The sequence below is a fragment of the Camelus ferus genome, chromosome 29 (genome assembly GCF_009834535.1).
Source record: "Camelus ferus isolate YT-003-E chromosome 29, BCGSAC_Cfer_1.0, whole genome shotgun sequence".
In the NCBI taxonomy this organism is placed as follows: Eukaryota; Metazoa; Chordata; class Mammalia; order Artiodactyla; family Camelidae; genus Camelus; species Camelus ferus.
Window position 1 is genome coordinate 25596175 of NC_045724.1, and position 17235 is coordinate 25613409.

Below are 17235 nucleotides of genomic sequence, written 5' to 3' on the forward strand. Positions count from 1 at the left end.
GACTGAGAACTGAGGAAGCAACAGTATGTGTGACCCGGGCCACCCCTTTGTCCAGGGAGCGTGTAACTCGGACGTGAACTCAGATTCAAAGTGTTAGTTACAGACGCGGTGATGCTAAGAGAGGGCCTGTGGGGACAGACCAAGTGTTGACTTACGGTCATCCAGAGCTCAAGGAATGTCGCGTTTCATCGCTCACATCACATGCAGTGCTGACGAGACTGTGCTGAAGGTGGGCCTGGGGATGGTCAGTTACAGGAAGACACGGTCTGTAACAGGGACGAGGTCTGCTCAGTAGAAGCAGGAACAACCGCGAGGAAGGCCGCACGTCAGCATGTCACGCAAAGCAAATCCAGGCCCCCCCCCTGCGAGAAGGGAGCCCCTCCTCCGGCTCTGTTACAACAAGCCAGGGGCAGGCACCGCCCACAGCAAGGGGACTGGAGACCGCTCTGCAGCGTTGGTTTTGCTACCCCTTCATCCTCTATACAAAACTACATGTCACAGCGTTCCGAGATTACCCTGGTATGTCCCCCACATTCACGTGTTGAAATCCTAACCCTCCACCGGGTGGCGCTGTGGGGGCTGTGGGAGGTCATACAGCTGTGAGGGTGGAGCCCTCAGGAGAGGGATTAGTGCCCTTGTAAAAGGGTCCCCAGAGAGCACTCTGGTCCTCTTTGAGCCACGTGAGGACACAGTGGGAAGCTGGCAGCAGCAACGTGGAAGAGGGCACTCCCCTGCACCCAGCCACGCAGACACCCTTAACCAGGCTTCCCACCTTCGCAACCGCGGGTGGTGCTTTGTCTAGCAGCCCGGTGGGACCTAAGCCAGCCACCCTGGGCTTGGCCCTCTGCGTGTGCGTTTCACCCTTTTTTCCGTGCATTTGCACAGATTGGAGCCTCTTATCATGGGGAGTGACGGAAATAAAGATTTGTCCTGATGACAGGCCCTGCTTTAAAGTGGGGGGTGGGGTGGAGGGACGTGCCACCTTCCACACCCTGCTGTGACTGGCAGTGGTGACACGCAGTGCAGACCTTCTGCGTCATGTTGGACAGACCCTCCTCTCCTCTCCACGTCATTTAACAGTGACCAGCAGTGTCTGAACGGGGATTTTCCGCAGGAACAGTGTGCGCATTACATGCGTCGTTTGTTGCAAGAATGGGAAATCTCTTTCTGAGGAAGGAACACACAGATTTTGGTCGGACTTACTTGGGAACCACAGTTAACAGTCAATTTATTTCCAACTATTTTCCAACAGAAGGAAAAAAAATAATTCATTATCTGCTTAGCTTTAAGAGGCTTCATGTCTATGAAGGCGATTTGCATGTTCTCTGGGAACATCACTTCGACAATCAAATTTCATAATAATAATAAAGAAATAACGGCAAAAGGCAGACGATAGAATGGCGGAGCTTTTAGAAATCCATTTAAAAAGTCATCATCTACTAGGAGTGAGGGAACAACTGCCACCAAATAAGAGTAAGTATTACAAATGTTCAGACAAGGCGCTTCCTGGAAACCTCTGCGCTGAGATCTGAACGATCACGTTAGTCCCCCTCACCACGGCTTTATGGGAATCAGGGCACTCCGGCACACACGTCATTTTAAAATATTGCTTAGTATTTTTTTACCCCACCAAGATAATTACAAGTTCATGCTGGTGCCAAATATAATTACGTTTCCTTCTTTCTGAGAACCGCGGCAGGGGCTGTAAGGGCGCTCAGCGGCGCACGTGCTCCGACGCGGGGCTGCTTTGAAGGGTCGCGCCTGCGCGCTCCGGCCCGCGCCGCACACTGAGGGGGGGGGGGGGCAGCGCTCATGGGCGGGGCTTCCATCGCCGTATCCCCCTTCCAGGCGAGCCTTCGCGCTGAGCGCTCAGCACCAACGACGCCCTAACGGGCCAGCGTCTGCCCCCGGGCAGCGCCCAGCGCGCTTCCGCCCCCCCCCCCCCCCCCGCGCCACGCGGCCGCTCGGGAGGAAACGCCGCCGCCGCCGGCGCGCACGGCGTCTGGGGGGGCGGCTCCCCCCACCAGGACCGGGCGGCACAGCTGAGGCCGCCGCCTCGCCGCCGGCGCCCACCCAGCGGCTCCCGGGGTCAGGGCGGCTGCCGCTGCCCCAGGGGAGCGTGCTGGGCTCTCCCGGGCAAGGCCACCAGGGGAGGCAGTTTCTCTTTCCTTTAGGGTGCACGGCTGGGAAAGAAACCGCCATCTTCTGGCACAAGGCGGAAATAAATACGGAGAATATGCATGACCCTGAGGCTTTTGTGACCAACACAGTCACCAACCACGGAGATGCGGCACGAATGCGCCCCGCACAACATCCCAGCGCCGGCCGCGGGCCCCGGGCCCTCCGCCGAGCCCGCGCTGACGGCGTCCCGGCACCTGCGCGCCGTCCGGTGAGAAGCAAACACACGGCTCCCTCTGGTCCTGATCCAAGCGGTGCACCGCGCGGTGAAGAAAGAGAACGCGTGAGCAAGACGGTGAGTTGTGTATCTAACGACCGCGTGAGGTGTTAACAAGCCGAACGTACTCCTGAACTTCAGAAAAGCCTCCAAGTGAAGAAGAACAAGACCCACGTGCTTCCTAGGAATGGCAATGAAGGAAGCAAATGTCACCGCCCCGAGTTGAGAAATGAAGACAGGAAAACACGGATAAACTCTCAAGTAAAGGAGGTCAAGGTGCCGAGTACAATTAGTTGGACAAAATAAGCCGATTCAAGTACTTTCTAGAACTAGAGTTTTTAGCTTCGTGGATAGCTCAGCTTCTTTGTTAGCATTATAAAATGATATTAATTATGCATGCCCTGGGACAGATAACACGGGCGCAGAAAGAACTGGAAACTTTGCTGGGCTCTATGAGGCTGATCTAGGTTGAACGGAGTGTGGCCATGGCGTATCCTAGCAACGCGATGACCGAGTTTTCAGGTAGGAAAGAACAGGGGGACCAGCAAATCTGCATCAGTGTCCGCGCCTCAGACCCTGCCAAGTCCTGGAGGGTGATACCGGTGCGGGAGAAAGATTTCTAGGAAAGAAATGGTGAAACAACAAACGTATGTACGTATGTGTGTGACTGAACTGTTATGCTGTACACCAGAAACTGACACAACACTGTAAACTGACTACACTTCAAGGGAAAAAAAAGAATGAATCCAAGTGAAAAATAAAGAGTAGGAGAGAGACCCTTGCTCGTATCTGCTTGATTTGTTAAGAAACCTAAAGCTGGAAACATGAGCTGTAACGACCAACCAGGTGTCTTAATCCGTGAGCTAACCAAGTGTTCTCAGAGTATCAGGATTATGACCCTCCCACGAGTCGCGAATCACAGTGTTAAATCAAAACCATCCGAAGCTTAGGCTGATGGCAAATCTGTGCAGGACGTGAGGGGGGCAAATACGTCCGTGTTCACGCTGTCAGCAGCCAAGTGCTGCTGGACAAGGGGCAGAAGCAAGGACACCGCCGTCCACTCACATGAGGCACCCTAAGGCCACCCTGTGGACAGCTGTGGGCAGGGCAGCCTGGTCAGTGGGGCAGAGTAACTTCCATGCGGTAGATCTCCGTCCACAGAGGGCAAGGGCTTCTGGGGGATCACCAAGTGGCAAACATATCGCTGCTCCTGATTCTGGGAGAAGAGCGAGCTTTATTGGATCTCAATGGACCCCACATCCCATAACCTCCCCTTCACTTGGTTGATGAAGAGGTTTCAGGGCTATGATGGTTAATTTTTGTTAACTGAGGTATAACTGACACACAACATTAGTTTCAGGTGTACCTCACAATGATTTGATGTTGGTATATACTGCAAAATGATCAACACAAGAAGTCTAGTTACTTGTCACCATACATTACAGAATTTTTTTCTTGTGATGAAAATTTTTAAGATTTATTCCCTTAGCAACTTTCAAAGCTACAATACAGTATTATGGAGTATAGTCACCAAGCTGCACATGATATCTCCATGATTTAAAACACCTCCAGTACTTCACACATTTATCCTTACACAGTCAAAGGAGCGACGGATTTAGTGAGATGAAGACCTGGGCTGTGGCACATTTTAGCAAGGGAAGTCTCCAGCCATGTAACTACCTTCCTCCTGCCTAAAGAGGATAATATCATGCCCCATTTAGAAGAGCTTTCTCTCTGAAGGATGGATGAGTGATACCCCCTGCCCTGTTCTTTGAGATGTGTTATGAGCCTCAGCCTCTTAATCTGATGGGCAATGAGACTGAAAGACTGACAGAGCTTTGACAGACCTAGACTCACAGAGGTGTGCGACCATGGCTCTTCCAAGTTACCTGTTATTCCATAGCCTCCATCACAGCAGGTGGAGAAAATTTAATTAGACGCTGTATGTAGACGACTTCAAACAAACCTGGCTCTTTGCAGGTGGTCAGTAAATATTAATTCTGACGCTCTGTCATGCAAACAAGAATAAGACATCTCTGCCACCGAGAACCTGCTTGTTTGGTTCAGTTTTCTCTCAAAAACCTAATTTTGCGGCAAATCGGACTTTAAAGACAAAGGTAACAAAGTGATGCACCCCGGCTTATTCTGGGTACCACACAGTCAGCACTCAGTAACCTTGACGACGGTATTGTCTGAGAGCGAGAACTCCCCGTCGCCCCTTGAGATGCTAAATGTTCTTCCTCACCCATTACTGGCAACAATTTTTTTTAAAAAGGAACATTTTTAGTAGAAACAGAAAAGGAAGAGGGACTATGTGAGCCCTTCCTTGACTATCTTTGTGGCTAATATTCCAGTCACACCCTCAAAAGTATTACCAAGTGAAGAGCAAGCCTGATTATGTAAGGCGCACGTGCTCACAAGCAGCAAGACGCAGAACTCCAGGGGCTGTGCTCAGGAAGCAAACACGGGTCAAAGGACGAGAACTGTGCTTGAAATTTCCACCCTAAGAGCCAGCGCCTCGCCGCTCGCCAAACAGCAGTCCCACTTCCTGGCTGACGGCGCAGGCAAGGGGATCCCGTGAGGAGAGATGGGTTTAGTGGTTTTAATCAGCCACCGCGAAGATAGGCGTCTATGGTTCTACACTGGGAAGACGTCCGTCTTCAAGCGCTCTCCAGTTGATAGTACGTTAGGGAAAAGCAAAGCGAGGACACTGCATCTGTTACCTTCTTCAGTTTCTGCGCCAGATGCAGCCGCTCTGCACGAGAGCAGGGCGGGCTCCGCTCAGAGCAGCGCTTGCCTTGCAGCCCTCGGCGCGCGTCCCCGGGGCTGGAGGCCGCCCCTGTGCAGGGGGCGCTAGGCCCATCGCCCGCAAGCTCCAGGTGCCTTGGAGCAGCCGGGCTCTCTCACGGCCTGGAAAGCGCTGGCAATGCCCCTCTGCCTTGTGCGGCGCCCGCGGACACGGGGAAATCTAGGGACATGGAGAACGTTCCCACGGCACGAGCCTGCGACCGGGGCCGCTGCCGGCGGAGTCGGCCCTGACGCCCTGACTCAGCGCGGGGCCCACCGGCTCGCTTTTCCAGCTGTGCGAACTCGAGGACTTTTTAAAACAAGTTCAGTTAGCTTGACACAGCTTCCCAGGGTTTAGTATTCAGCAGGTAAACCCCTTGTTTCCTTACTATGTCTTTTTGCCTGGTAAATCTTTGTCCTTTTTTTGTTAGTTTTTTTAAACCAGTGAATTTTAAGTGGGTCTTAATAACGCTGATGTAATTATTCATGTGTTTTACCCCACATCACACAGACGACAGACTCGGATTCTCAGTATCAAAAGTTCCACCTACTAATGATTACTTCATACCCTCCCAGGGAGATGCAGTCAGATTACCGGTTTTAACGTGGCTTGGGGTAGGTCCTTGCTGTGTGCTTGTAACATGCAGACACACAGGTCATTTGTTTCTTTTTTTTTCACTTTTACGGGTTCCTTTTTTTTAATTAATGTTTTTAATTACATAAAATATTTATATGCTTCCAAATCAAAACAGCAAAACAAAGTTTATTCAAAAAAATCTAGTTTCTTTCTAGTAAGCTGGACCCCTCGGACCTAGCCCCTCCCTCCCACGTATGTAACTATTCATTGCCTTATAGTTTCTCTTTCAAATTATTATTTTTAATTTAAGAGAATATGTATATGTGTGCACATGTGTGTATATATATTCACATATCATCCCTTGTTTTAAATAAATGGCAGCACGCATTCTTTTCTCTATTTTTTTTAACTATGTAATATATCCTGGAAATCATTTCCTAATAGTATATGGAAATATACCTCAGTCCTTAATAAAATAAGCAATTTTCTTAAGAAATATATTCAACAGTATCTATCCCTGAATAGCATTTGGGGGGTGATACTGTGTAATTCCATTACCTGTTGCACATCTTTCTCTGAACCCTTAGTTTTCTTGGGCAAGTCCTCTCGGTTTATCAAATCCACTAGCTGTTGCTGGAGTCAGGATGACGTCACGGTCCTCAGGAGGCCCCCGTAAGCCCCAGTGTGGCAGGGCAGCATCCATCCCCTCTGTCTCCTGTGCGCGTCAGCGGTACCTAACCGTCCTGCCAGCAGCTCTCAGATTTTGCCAGCGTGTCTCTGTCTGACCCTTTTCGGGAGACAGTGAAGAACACATCCACATAGAGTTCCAGTCTGCATATTAGATAGAGGCCACGGCAGCTGTGAGAACTAAACTGAAAACTGAGCTCTGATGATACTAAAAAAATAAGCCAAAGTTTTCAGTGAGGTTTTTAAAATGGTATCTTGTAGCATTTGTTGCCTGGCAAGGCAAGGAAGACACAGGGGACGCTCAGCAGAGGGGTCACTGCAGCTGAGTTCGCTGTCGATAATTTTGTGTTTTGGAAGCACAAAGAAGCACAGAGGAAAAGTAAGCTATGAATCCAAAGAGACGCAGAGTTCTTCCATCCTCCAAGCCTAGTAAGCTACCTTGTCCTACAGAACGACCCTTCCAGCACAGCCTGGTCCCGGCCGGAAGGCCCACTGGCCAACAGCTGCACGAGATTCTGCTTTCGCCAGTCCCAAGACAGAACTGCAGGCCCTTCCTCCGAGCGCCTGTGGCACTTCCTGTCCACGCCGCTTCCTGGGGCCCTAGCCCACAACGTTTCTGGCTTCTTACCTATTTCATGTGTAAACGTCCTTTCTCTTCAGTGTGATTTTGCTCTTATTCTATGGTCTGTAGCTCTCAGAGGTCCTACCACAGGGTTGAAAATATTGCGTGTATAACATTTTATATATACATATATAATATATATGTTTTATATGTAGCTATATATTATATAATATGTAATATATAATAACTCTAAATACTTGCTGACCTACACTTACATAAATAATAGCCCTTGAATACCCACTTTTAGAAAGAAGAAACAATGTGCTCTTCCTAAGATACTTTTTGAAAAACTGTATGGAAACACTTTGTTTAGTTTTTATTCTATCTTTCCCAAGAAGTCTCATAGAGATTTTCTGGTCTTCCTACTCCAAATTGATATTTTGAAGGTACTTCTCATTTTGTTTATTTTTCTCTCATTCATTAAAAAGCCTGTATTCTTAAATATCTAATACTTTCTGTTGACTATTATGATTAAATGGTCTATTTATAAGTTTAAAAGTAAATTATCTTACTTAAGGGTTGGTTTCATGTAAATCACGGCACGTCAAAATCATTTTCCATTGCTGCGAAACATGTGATTGCAGGTCACTGTTCTGTCTTCCTTGGGCTGCCAGAGCAAAGCACCACACACAGGGCGGCTCTGAGCAACGGAAATGTGCTCTCTCAGCGGCCTGGAGGCTGGAAGTCTGAAATTGAGGAGTCCGTGCTCCCTCTGAGCCTCTGGACAGAGTCCTTCCTTGCCTCGTTCTAGCTTCTGGTGGTGGCCATCCGTCGCTGGCATCCCTTGGCTTACGGCTGGATCCCCCCAGTCTCTGTCTCTGTCAACACACAGCGTCTCCCTTCTCTCTTACCAGGACACCTGACTCCAGTAGGACCTCTTGTTAATTCACATCTTAATTACATCTGCAAAGACCCTATTTCCAAATAAGGTCACATTCACAGATTCCAAGGGTTAAATTTCAATATCTTTTGGGGGGATACACCCATGAAAGTCACCTATTCTTTCCTGAAATTCTCTTGTTCACTTGCTTTCCAAATGCAATAAAAATATTTTAAAATTTCTGAGTTTTCACTATGTGACCTCCTCTGTGCTGAACATTCCACACTGATGTTTAGGTATCCCGCATCATCCTCACAGCTCTCTTGGATGGTACAACTATTTTTGCCCATTTTACAGAGCATAAGATTTTAAATAACTGCTCGCAAACACACAGCTGGTCTCACTGCTACAATTTGGATCCAGGAGACCTGATCCCGGCATCCGGACTTAACTGTGCGCTACCCTCCTGCCCAGCCATTCCCGGACCAGCAGCACAGGACACGACCACTGGGGAGACGAGGACCTCACTGCTGAGCCGGGAAAACACTCCTTGAATCCAGCAATGGGAGAAACGCCCCCACTGCAAAGGTTTGTGAGGGAGTGGGAAGGGAGAGAGAGAAGCAACAAGAGAAAATTAGTATCTCAGAAGGTTTGCAAAGAAGGGAAGGAGGAAGTCGGTGATTTAAGAGCAGGGTGAGCGTCATTCCTACGTGGGTAGGCTGGAGGCAAGGGCTAGACGGGGCCTCCTGCAGAGGCGGGAAGGAGCAAGGCCGGGTGGTGAGACACAGCCCTGGAGGGGGGAGGAGGTGTAGTGAGAACCAGGCAGAGGGGCTGGGTTTGAGGTGACGCCCTGTCACCGGGTCAGCGGAGAGGGTTGGAGCGAGGTGCTTTCCTCTCGTGTCTCAGCTTTCCTAAACTTCTGACATGTGCCTCGGAGCAGACCTCAGCAAGCGCCCTTTTCCTTGTCTCCTCACAAAGCTTTTTGGCTTCTTAAGGAGGGGCCATGTCGTCGCTTCCGGCATTCCTCCAGTGAATAAAAATCGATCGCTCTCAGCGGCCAGTAATCTTTTTTGTTTAATAATTAGCCTTTATGAGAAAAATCGGATTCCCTCTGAAAAGTGGTCGCCTTCCTTCTGTAATTCATTCTGTGCTGGGGTTTTGGTTTCTGTGGTTTAGTCTGTCTTTAAGCAGAGCACTCTATCGGCTTTTCCTGATAAGAATTCACACGTGAAATGTGGTGGTCGAGACATGGGTGTCACTGAGAAACACTTCAACTTCTGTGACTGAGGGAAAGGATCAAGGTAGGTTGTCCCCAGGACCTGCCACCCACAGGAAAGTCAGCTGTGCCAGCGGGGCGACTCCTACTCGCCAAAAGAGCCGACGGAAAACACCATCAAACTCCAAGTTTCAAGTCCACCAAATAAACAAACAAACAAATAAATAAGGAGAAGGAGATAAAGAAGGAGGGTGAGGGGAGGAGGGGAGAAACGAAATTAAAAATATAAAGAAGAAAGTCAGACAGAGATGTGCCAAAAATCAGAATGCCATGCCGGCACCCATGGCCAGTAATGTGCAGAGCCACACGGACACCTAACCTTTAAACACTGAAGCGGCCGAGGTGGACGTTCCTGCCGCAGCTTCCACACTCACCGCCTTGCTCTCAGCCCCGCCTTGGCTCCCGCTGCGCCCCCTCCTGCTCCAGCCCCCACCCGTGTCTCTGCACAGACGCCCGTGCCCGCAGCAGCCACCTCCCGACCACCTGCCAAGCTGCCTTCCTGCCCTCATCCATCTGACAGGTCATCTCAACTCCCACCCCATCAGGAAGACGACCCCAAACCGCGGGCAGGATTTTAAGACTCAGCCTCAGGGATTCAAAGACAAGAGTGACTTAGACTTTACATCGAGTGTTCTGGTTCTGAGCTCTTTCTGTCTGTGTAATAACACTGTAGAGGCTTCTGCGCCCGTGTTACAAAGGAGGAACGTGAAGCTCAGCAGTGTGAGGTGGTTTGCCGCATGTCCCAGGCGCTGAAGATCAGAGCTGCAACCCAACTGCAGGTCTCCTAATGCCTGCTGCTATAAATTGCTTTTAAAAAGGCAAAGCTGTATCGTGCACTCTATTCTAGGAACATAAGGGGTATTCACATGCTTGCTCAAGTGCCCTATGACTTCGCAATAAATATTAAACCTATTCATCTACAAAATTAACTGCCTTCATACAACAGTGAACCGAGCAGGAAACACCGCCTAGGACTGAATGGCTGAGCCACTAACTTTTCCCAAACAGCAGAGAATACTACTTGGTGTTTCAATTTGCAAAAATGCAGTAAAAAGCTCAGCTGCATCTCTCGGCAGGTTTGTAAGTAAATAACAACCATATATGGGATTCCTTTATGAGACCCTCAAGGTGAGGGAGATCACAAGGGAAATTTAGCAATGAGTGCCCCAGGAGAAACTAGCAAACATTAAACACGCTCCAGCCGAGTCATTTTCATTAAACTTTCGTGCTTTCAACAGGTATTCATGGGTGTCTAGTCCCCGTCAGTCAATGGGTAGGATTTAGGAGTTAGCAGCGGAATGAGGTCCAGCCTCTACAGCTGAGGAAGTCCTCTCTGCCTGCTCTCTTTAAACTTCCTGCTCTAATGGACGCTCTGCTCTGGTTTTTGTCTTGATCATTTTTCTGAACTAGTCTTGTCTTTCCAGCTTGGCTCTCAGTGACATTGCAGGTGTCCTGTCGGGCTGACTCTGCAGTCTAGGGAGGGTAGCCGTCAAAACTACTGCAGAGGCTGACATTGTTTTTGCAACCCTTGTTTTTGAATCAAGAATCCTCCTCTACTGTTTATACCATCCTACAGTCAAGTCCCCCTTCAAGACCTGAGGTTGGGTCGGGAGAACATCACAGTTGCCCCACATTGCCCCCTGCAACGTGACCCAGTTACACAAAAGGGAAAGTTTCGCTGTTCTGACAGTGATGAGACAGTCAGTGTTCAACACCACTTGGCTGGTGGCTCTTAAATTCCATGCACTTGGTCACGTGACGTATTATAGGCTCAACGTCGCACTTACCTCAGGCCGGTTCTTACTTGTCCTCGGCGGATTGCAGGAACCATAGCCATAAGAAGAAGCTTCCACAGAGGAACAGAAGTTCCAATAAAACAGAAAAAAAGTATGATGAAGGTAAAGGGGAGAGCAGGGCTTCCAGAATGACATATTGAGGCCCTCTGTAAATTCACTCCTCCACAAACGCAATGGCAAAAATTACTGAAATCAAAATTTCAAGAGCTCTGGAAATAAACCAAAGGCTTGCAGCAACCTGAGGGGCACGTGATCAGCGAAAACGCAAACCTCAGAGAGAACAGGAGGGTCTGTGCGTTGTGGCTTCATCTGCTCCCACTTCTCTCTCACCAGTTCCACAGCAGCCTTAAGAACCAGCAACCTCGCACCCATGGTAGCCGTGAAAACCAACAGGAAGGCAGTGTACATCCAGACACAGCACAGCCAAACTACTGAAAGCCAGAAATAAGGAGAGAGCCTTGAAGGTGGCGGAAAAAAAATAACTCATCACAGACTGATTGTCAATAACACTAACAGCTGACTTCTCACCAGAAAGCAGTGGGATGATGTCTTCAAAAAGCCAAAAGAAAACCGTCAACCAGGAATTCTATATGCAGATTAAGAGGTTCCCAAATAGAGAACAACAGAGAGCCCACCAATAGCAGAACAGCCCTGCAGGAAAAGCTAACGGAGCCCTTCAGGCCGAGCTGAAGGGACACCAGAAGCAATTCAAACCCAAACCATCGAGAAAGTCAGAAGATGACCCACAAAATGGGAGAAAACATTTCAAAAACATATATATGAGAAGAGACTCGTGTCCAGAATATACAAAGGACTCTTAAGCTCATTAGTAAAGAGATAAATAATCCAATTTTAAAAAAGCAAAGAATTTGAGTAGACACTTCTCCAGTGAAGATACACAAATGTCAACAAACACATGAAAAGATGCTCAGCCTAATTAGTCCTTAGGGAAATGTATCAAAACCACAGTGAGACATCACATCATACCCTCCAGGACGGCCAGGATCAAACAGACAATAACACATTCCTGCGAGAAGGCAGACAAATTTAGGAGCCCTCACACGCTGCTGGTGAGAATGCAAAAATGTTTCAGCCACTTTGGAAAACAGCTTGGCGGTTCCTCAAATGTTAAATGCAGAGTTACCATACGATCCAGCCATTCTGTTCCTAGGTATCTACCCAAGAGAGATGATAGCGTATGTCCACAGGACGAACTGGATGCTCACAGCATTATTCATAGTAACGAGTCCTACTCATAGCTGAGAAATAGAAACAACCCAAATGTCTATCAACTGGTGAACGGCTAAATAAAATGTGAAATATCCGTAAGATTTAATATGAGCCATAAAAAATGAAATACTGACACTTGCTGCAACGTAGATTAACCTTAACACGTGATGCTAAATTTTAAAAAGCCATACACAGAAGACTCCACGTTGTATGACTCCATTCATGTGCATCACCGAGAACAGGAAAATCTGTGGGGCTAGAAAGGAAATGACTGGCTTCCAAAGGCTGGGGATAAGGTGACTGCAGAGGTCCTGCCCCCGCGTATGGGCTTCCTGTGGGGTGATGGCAGCGTCCTAAAGTTAGAGTGTGATGAAGGTCGTACGACCCCGTGAACGTACTGAATACCATGAATTGTGCACTTTAACTGAGCGAACACTATGGTATGTGTGAATCCACCTTCACAAAGCCTTTTAACAAAAAGAAGTGCAGATAAACTTACATAGATCCACAGTCACATCCTGCAACCTGCAATAGTGCTGAGAAATTTTAATTAAAAGATATTAAACATGTAGCAGAAATATGCAGACCATGATTTGGGGTGTGTAGTGATGATTTAACAACAATTAAAACACATCAGTTACTACCATGTGCTGCTGGGCACAGTGCTGTACACTGTTACAAAGCACTTTGTCAGAATGGGTCAAGATTAATCCCATTTCTCGGAATTTGTCATAAGAAAATAAGATAGCTTTGGTTAGAGGGAAGAAGAAATGAAGATTTAAAAATGTGTTCATTATAGCGCCTTTATCACAGTAAAACCTAGAAGCCATTTAAATGTCCAACAGTGGCAAAGTCCTTTATTTACCCATGGTTAATGAAATGGTAAATTTCATATACTCAATATTTCATCAATAAAAATCATAATTGGAAAGACCAGCTCCGTGTTTAACTAAGGGGGTACAAAATTTCCCACATACCACAGCGTTGATAGCAAACATTCATTGAGCATTTGGGGCACTAAACACTTTCCGTGGATTGATTCATTTAATCCTCATGGTAACCCTATTCAGGCACACAGCAGTGAAGGAACTTATAGAGGCCACCATGCTGGTCAGTGGGGAAGTCAGCATTTGAATCTTGGCCCTCTGACTCCTCAGACCATGTCCAAACCATTAGGTTGTGCCACCTTCCCAGCAAAGCGTCGTGCTCCACGCAGACGGACAAGGACGAGAAAAGACATTCAAAGTGGAAATAGCCAACTACATGGCAGGATTAGGAGTAAATGTTCTTTACTCTGATTTTTAAACTTTCTCAAGTTCATAGACTTTGTTGGCTTTATACAAATAAAAAGTAAGGGAGAAACAAAAATCTTACGTTCCTGCATTATTCTTGTTTCCCACCTCCCTTGGGGTAGAAGATTTCATGTTTACCAAGAAAGTGTAATGCAATACCAAAACAAACAAACCAGAATATTCTCCATCCCATCCTAGGCAATGTTTATCATGATATGTCTTAGGAAGAAAGTTATACGTATCAATTTTACCTTGAATATATCTGCACTGTTGGGGTTAAACAGGTGGTGTTTCCCAGATCCCAAAATAATGGGACCTGAACATCTTGCTTCTCCATAGACATAAAGAGATACTGTTGCCGTGGTGCCGGCATTTTCAAGATCCCCGGTGACAACTGTCACCTTCCAATCTCCTTCTGCAAAGGAAAAAAAAAAATCAATACGAAATTGTGGAGAAAAACCATGCTGATACTAGGAAACGAAGAATCCTACATAATCAACTTAGTTATGAAATGGATAATTTGTGAAATCAGTAAGTTTTAAAATAGTTGCTAATCATGGACTCCTTTTGGAAGGTAGCATGTTAACAAGTTTTGGAAATACTATAGCATTTTAATCACAAAGCAAATAAGCAGTGGGCTTTTCAGGAGAGCAGATATTTGAGACGCATTTAGTACCAGTGCTTGGCTCGAAGGCGTGAGGAGTTTACTTAGGTATCACTGTCAAATCTCTTAGTGTGGATGGATACAGATACACTGAGAGCCTGACGTGAAGGCAGTATCTGCACGAGGGAGCGCCCTGTCAAGCTGGGGCTGGCAACACAGTTTGGTGATTCTAGCAGAATCACGGTGAGGATGTGGAAGACCTAAAAAACAAAGCCAAAAGAGCTAAAATTTTTTTCAAGAAAAAATACTGGAGTTCCCTAAGGGCTGGAAAGAACCAACAAATCAGGAGTAACATGCTGTTTGTAAGACCCAGCCAGGGGAGCTGAGTTTGGGAGAGGGAGGATGAAGACAAGACGCATGTGAAATTGAGAAAGACAATGTATCGTGTAAGCAGAATGGATGGCTGAGCCCCCTGCCGTGGCGATGCTGGGCGCACCGGAAGGCTGAGTGCGCAGAGCATGACAGAAAACATCTTTTAACAAGATCTACGACTTGTTCCACGATTGGTTTCATTGGAAAGATAAATTGAGATGGTATTTATTTGATCATTTTGTGCACTTTGGAAAACTGCACCATCAACCCTGCAGCGGTAAAACCCTCTTGACGCTGAGCCCACATCAGGCAGTCAGGCGTGACAGGGGATGAGGTCCTGCGGGCGGACCTCTCCTCATCGCAGGGCATCCCTGGATTGCAGGGGCGACCTAAAGATGTCTTCGTTGCTATTTTTAAAAGCCCCGGAAACACACACTGCCTTTTGAGTATTTTTTATATTTTCAAACATTATAGTTTGAAGACTCATCACCATTCTGATCACCTGAGTTCTCAGTGATGCCTCCCCCAGGAGGTTATCTTCCTTTTTAATACATAATGCTACTCTCTCTTCCCCAATATATCCACAAAGATCACTCGAGTATCTCTAACTGGCTTCACAAAACTTGTGTCAAGTAAACTTTGTGTAATTCTACATCTGACAATAAAGGTGGAACTTAACATGGTACCAAAAAGCCAAGGAGGGCAGAACCAAGGCGGGGTGCCTGCCACGTCTGCCACGTAGGATGTGTGCTTTGAGGAAACGCAACTCATGCAGGAAAACGGGAAACACACACACTTGAACTACAATTCCATTGAGAATCATATCACGGTATCAGTGCTTAAAGAAGGCTTTCCGCCTGCGCTTTGATGCATAATTCAAGAAGGTAAAGAAGCTCCTTCCTTTTCTTAGGTCTCTTCCATCGCACCCTCCTCCTTCCCCTGCCGCCGGGGCCTGCCCTGGGGCTCGGCATCACGCGGTCACCGCGAGAAGGTCAGGAGTGAGCTCGCACAGCGGCTTGGATGTCGTTCACTAAAACAGAGACAAACATCCACGCACCACGGATGTGTGTAGCTCTCCTGTGTCTTCCCTTGTGGAACCAGCATGTCACCAGGGCGTGAGCTTTAGAGTAACGAATGGAATGCCTTCGGTGGTGATTTCTGTTATTTTCAAGTTTTCCTGGGCATGATTTTCTTTTCTGCTGCTGGACAAAAGCAAGTGCTTTCCTGCAGTTCTATAGTATGCTTTTAAAGCGTGACCGCTTAACTTCTCTAAGAATGTCTTGCTATCTAAGATACAAGATAGTTAGGAACATTTGTTGAAAATAACGTTAGAAATACTCTGAGACTATGCTGAAAAGTTCCACTGTCCTGAGAAACAGTTTGTTTTTATCAGAGCTAAAAGTATGTTTATACTGTTTGTATTACTTATAATATTGTCACAATTAAAAGTTTTTCCCCATAATTTTCTATTGTGAAACTTTCTTCACCCCCCCCAAAAAAAATCAAAATAACATGAGTTCAGATATCTTGTCTCTACAAGTTTCTGTCTTTTTTTCTTTATTTATGGGTGCCATTTGTTCAACCCCAAGGAGTCACACCAAAAAAACACTGTCATCTGTTAACCCTTTTAGAAATCATTTCTATTAATATGCAAAGCTCCCAAAGGAAGAAAGAGAATTTCAAGTAATTGAAGTTTAAATATTTATCTTATATTTACAAGGATTTTGAACAGCTTTAAAAAAAAAAAAAAAAGTTTGCTGATGATGCAAAAAGCCATTGCTGCTCATCTACCTCAAGTAACTCGTAATAAATGTGGATGTCCTGTCAATAAGGCAGTAAGGTTTAACAGGAACCTTCCTAACAATGAGGAGCATACAGCCTGTCATCTGCAGTCCCGCACAGCTACGGGCAGTAAGTATACACACTGCAGGACTGGGGCGCCCTGAACTTCAGGATGTAATGCTGCAGCAACGTCTGGGACTCAGTAACCCTTGCTGACCAGCCGATTTACAGATATTAAGTGTCCACATGATGGACAAGCCTGTGGAAGACATTTAAGAGGCTAAGGGACCACGTGAGTCGAACTGTTAGGTCAGACTCAGCAGAGTTTACAGATCTGCCCTGATACCAAGTTTGCCAACGGTTCACTAGCAACCACAGGCCAAGCGTTCTTCCTTTGGAGAGATGACAGACGCGGGGTTGGCAAACGATTGTGCGCTGGCCAGATCCAGCCTGCCGCCTGTTTTGGTCATTAAAGTGTCACTGGACACGGCACCGTCATTGGTGCATGACCTGTCAGGGCGCCCTGCTGCTCGAGCGGAATACCAGGTTTATTTACCATAGACAGCCTGGACAAACCAGGCGTCTCCTGCCCGCTCACGCTGCATTATTATTAAAGACGTCCTCACCATGTTAATCCCTTCCCACCCCTTTTCCCTCTGGTAAATGGTGAGCTCTAGGTTTGTAGACACTAACCAATATACATAAAATAGGTAAACAAGTTTATACTGTAGAGCACAGGGAACTATTCTCAATATCCTGTAGTAACTTATGGTGAAAGGGAATATGAGAGCAAATATATGTATATTTCTATATGACTGAACAATTATGCTGGACACCAGAAATTGGCACAGCATTGTAAACTGACTATACTTCAATAAAAAAAAATTAAAAATAAAGAAGGCCTCACCAACCTCTCCCAACCCACTTGCTCTTCTGCAAGTGACCATTCTGCTCCTCTGTTTTTTTAATTTAATTTAATTTTTTAATTGAAGTAT

At 46.8% G+C, this 17235-nt stretch overlaps 1 protein-coding gene across 1 annotated transcript in view; it reads right to left on the bottom strand.

Moving 5' to 3' along the window:
* The window catches only part of RP1 (RP1 axonemal microtubule associated), a 235699-nt gene that overhangs the window by 30187 nt on the left and 188277 nt on the right, over window positions 1-17235 (bottom strand). The window contains exon 29 of the mRNA XM_032469958.1: window positions 13734-13897. Coding sequence (XP_032325849.1) covers window positions 13734-13897 — 164 coding nt within the window. The remainder of the gene's footprint in view (window positions 1-13733; window positions 13898-17235) is intronic.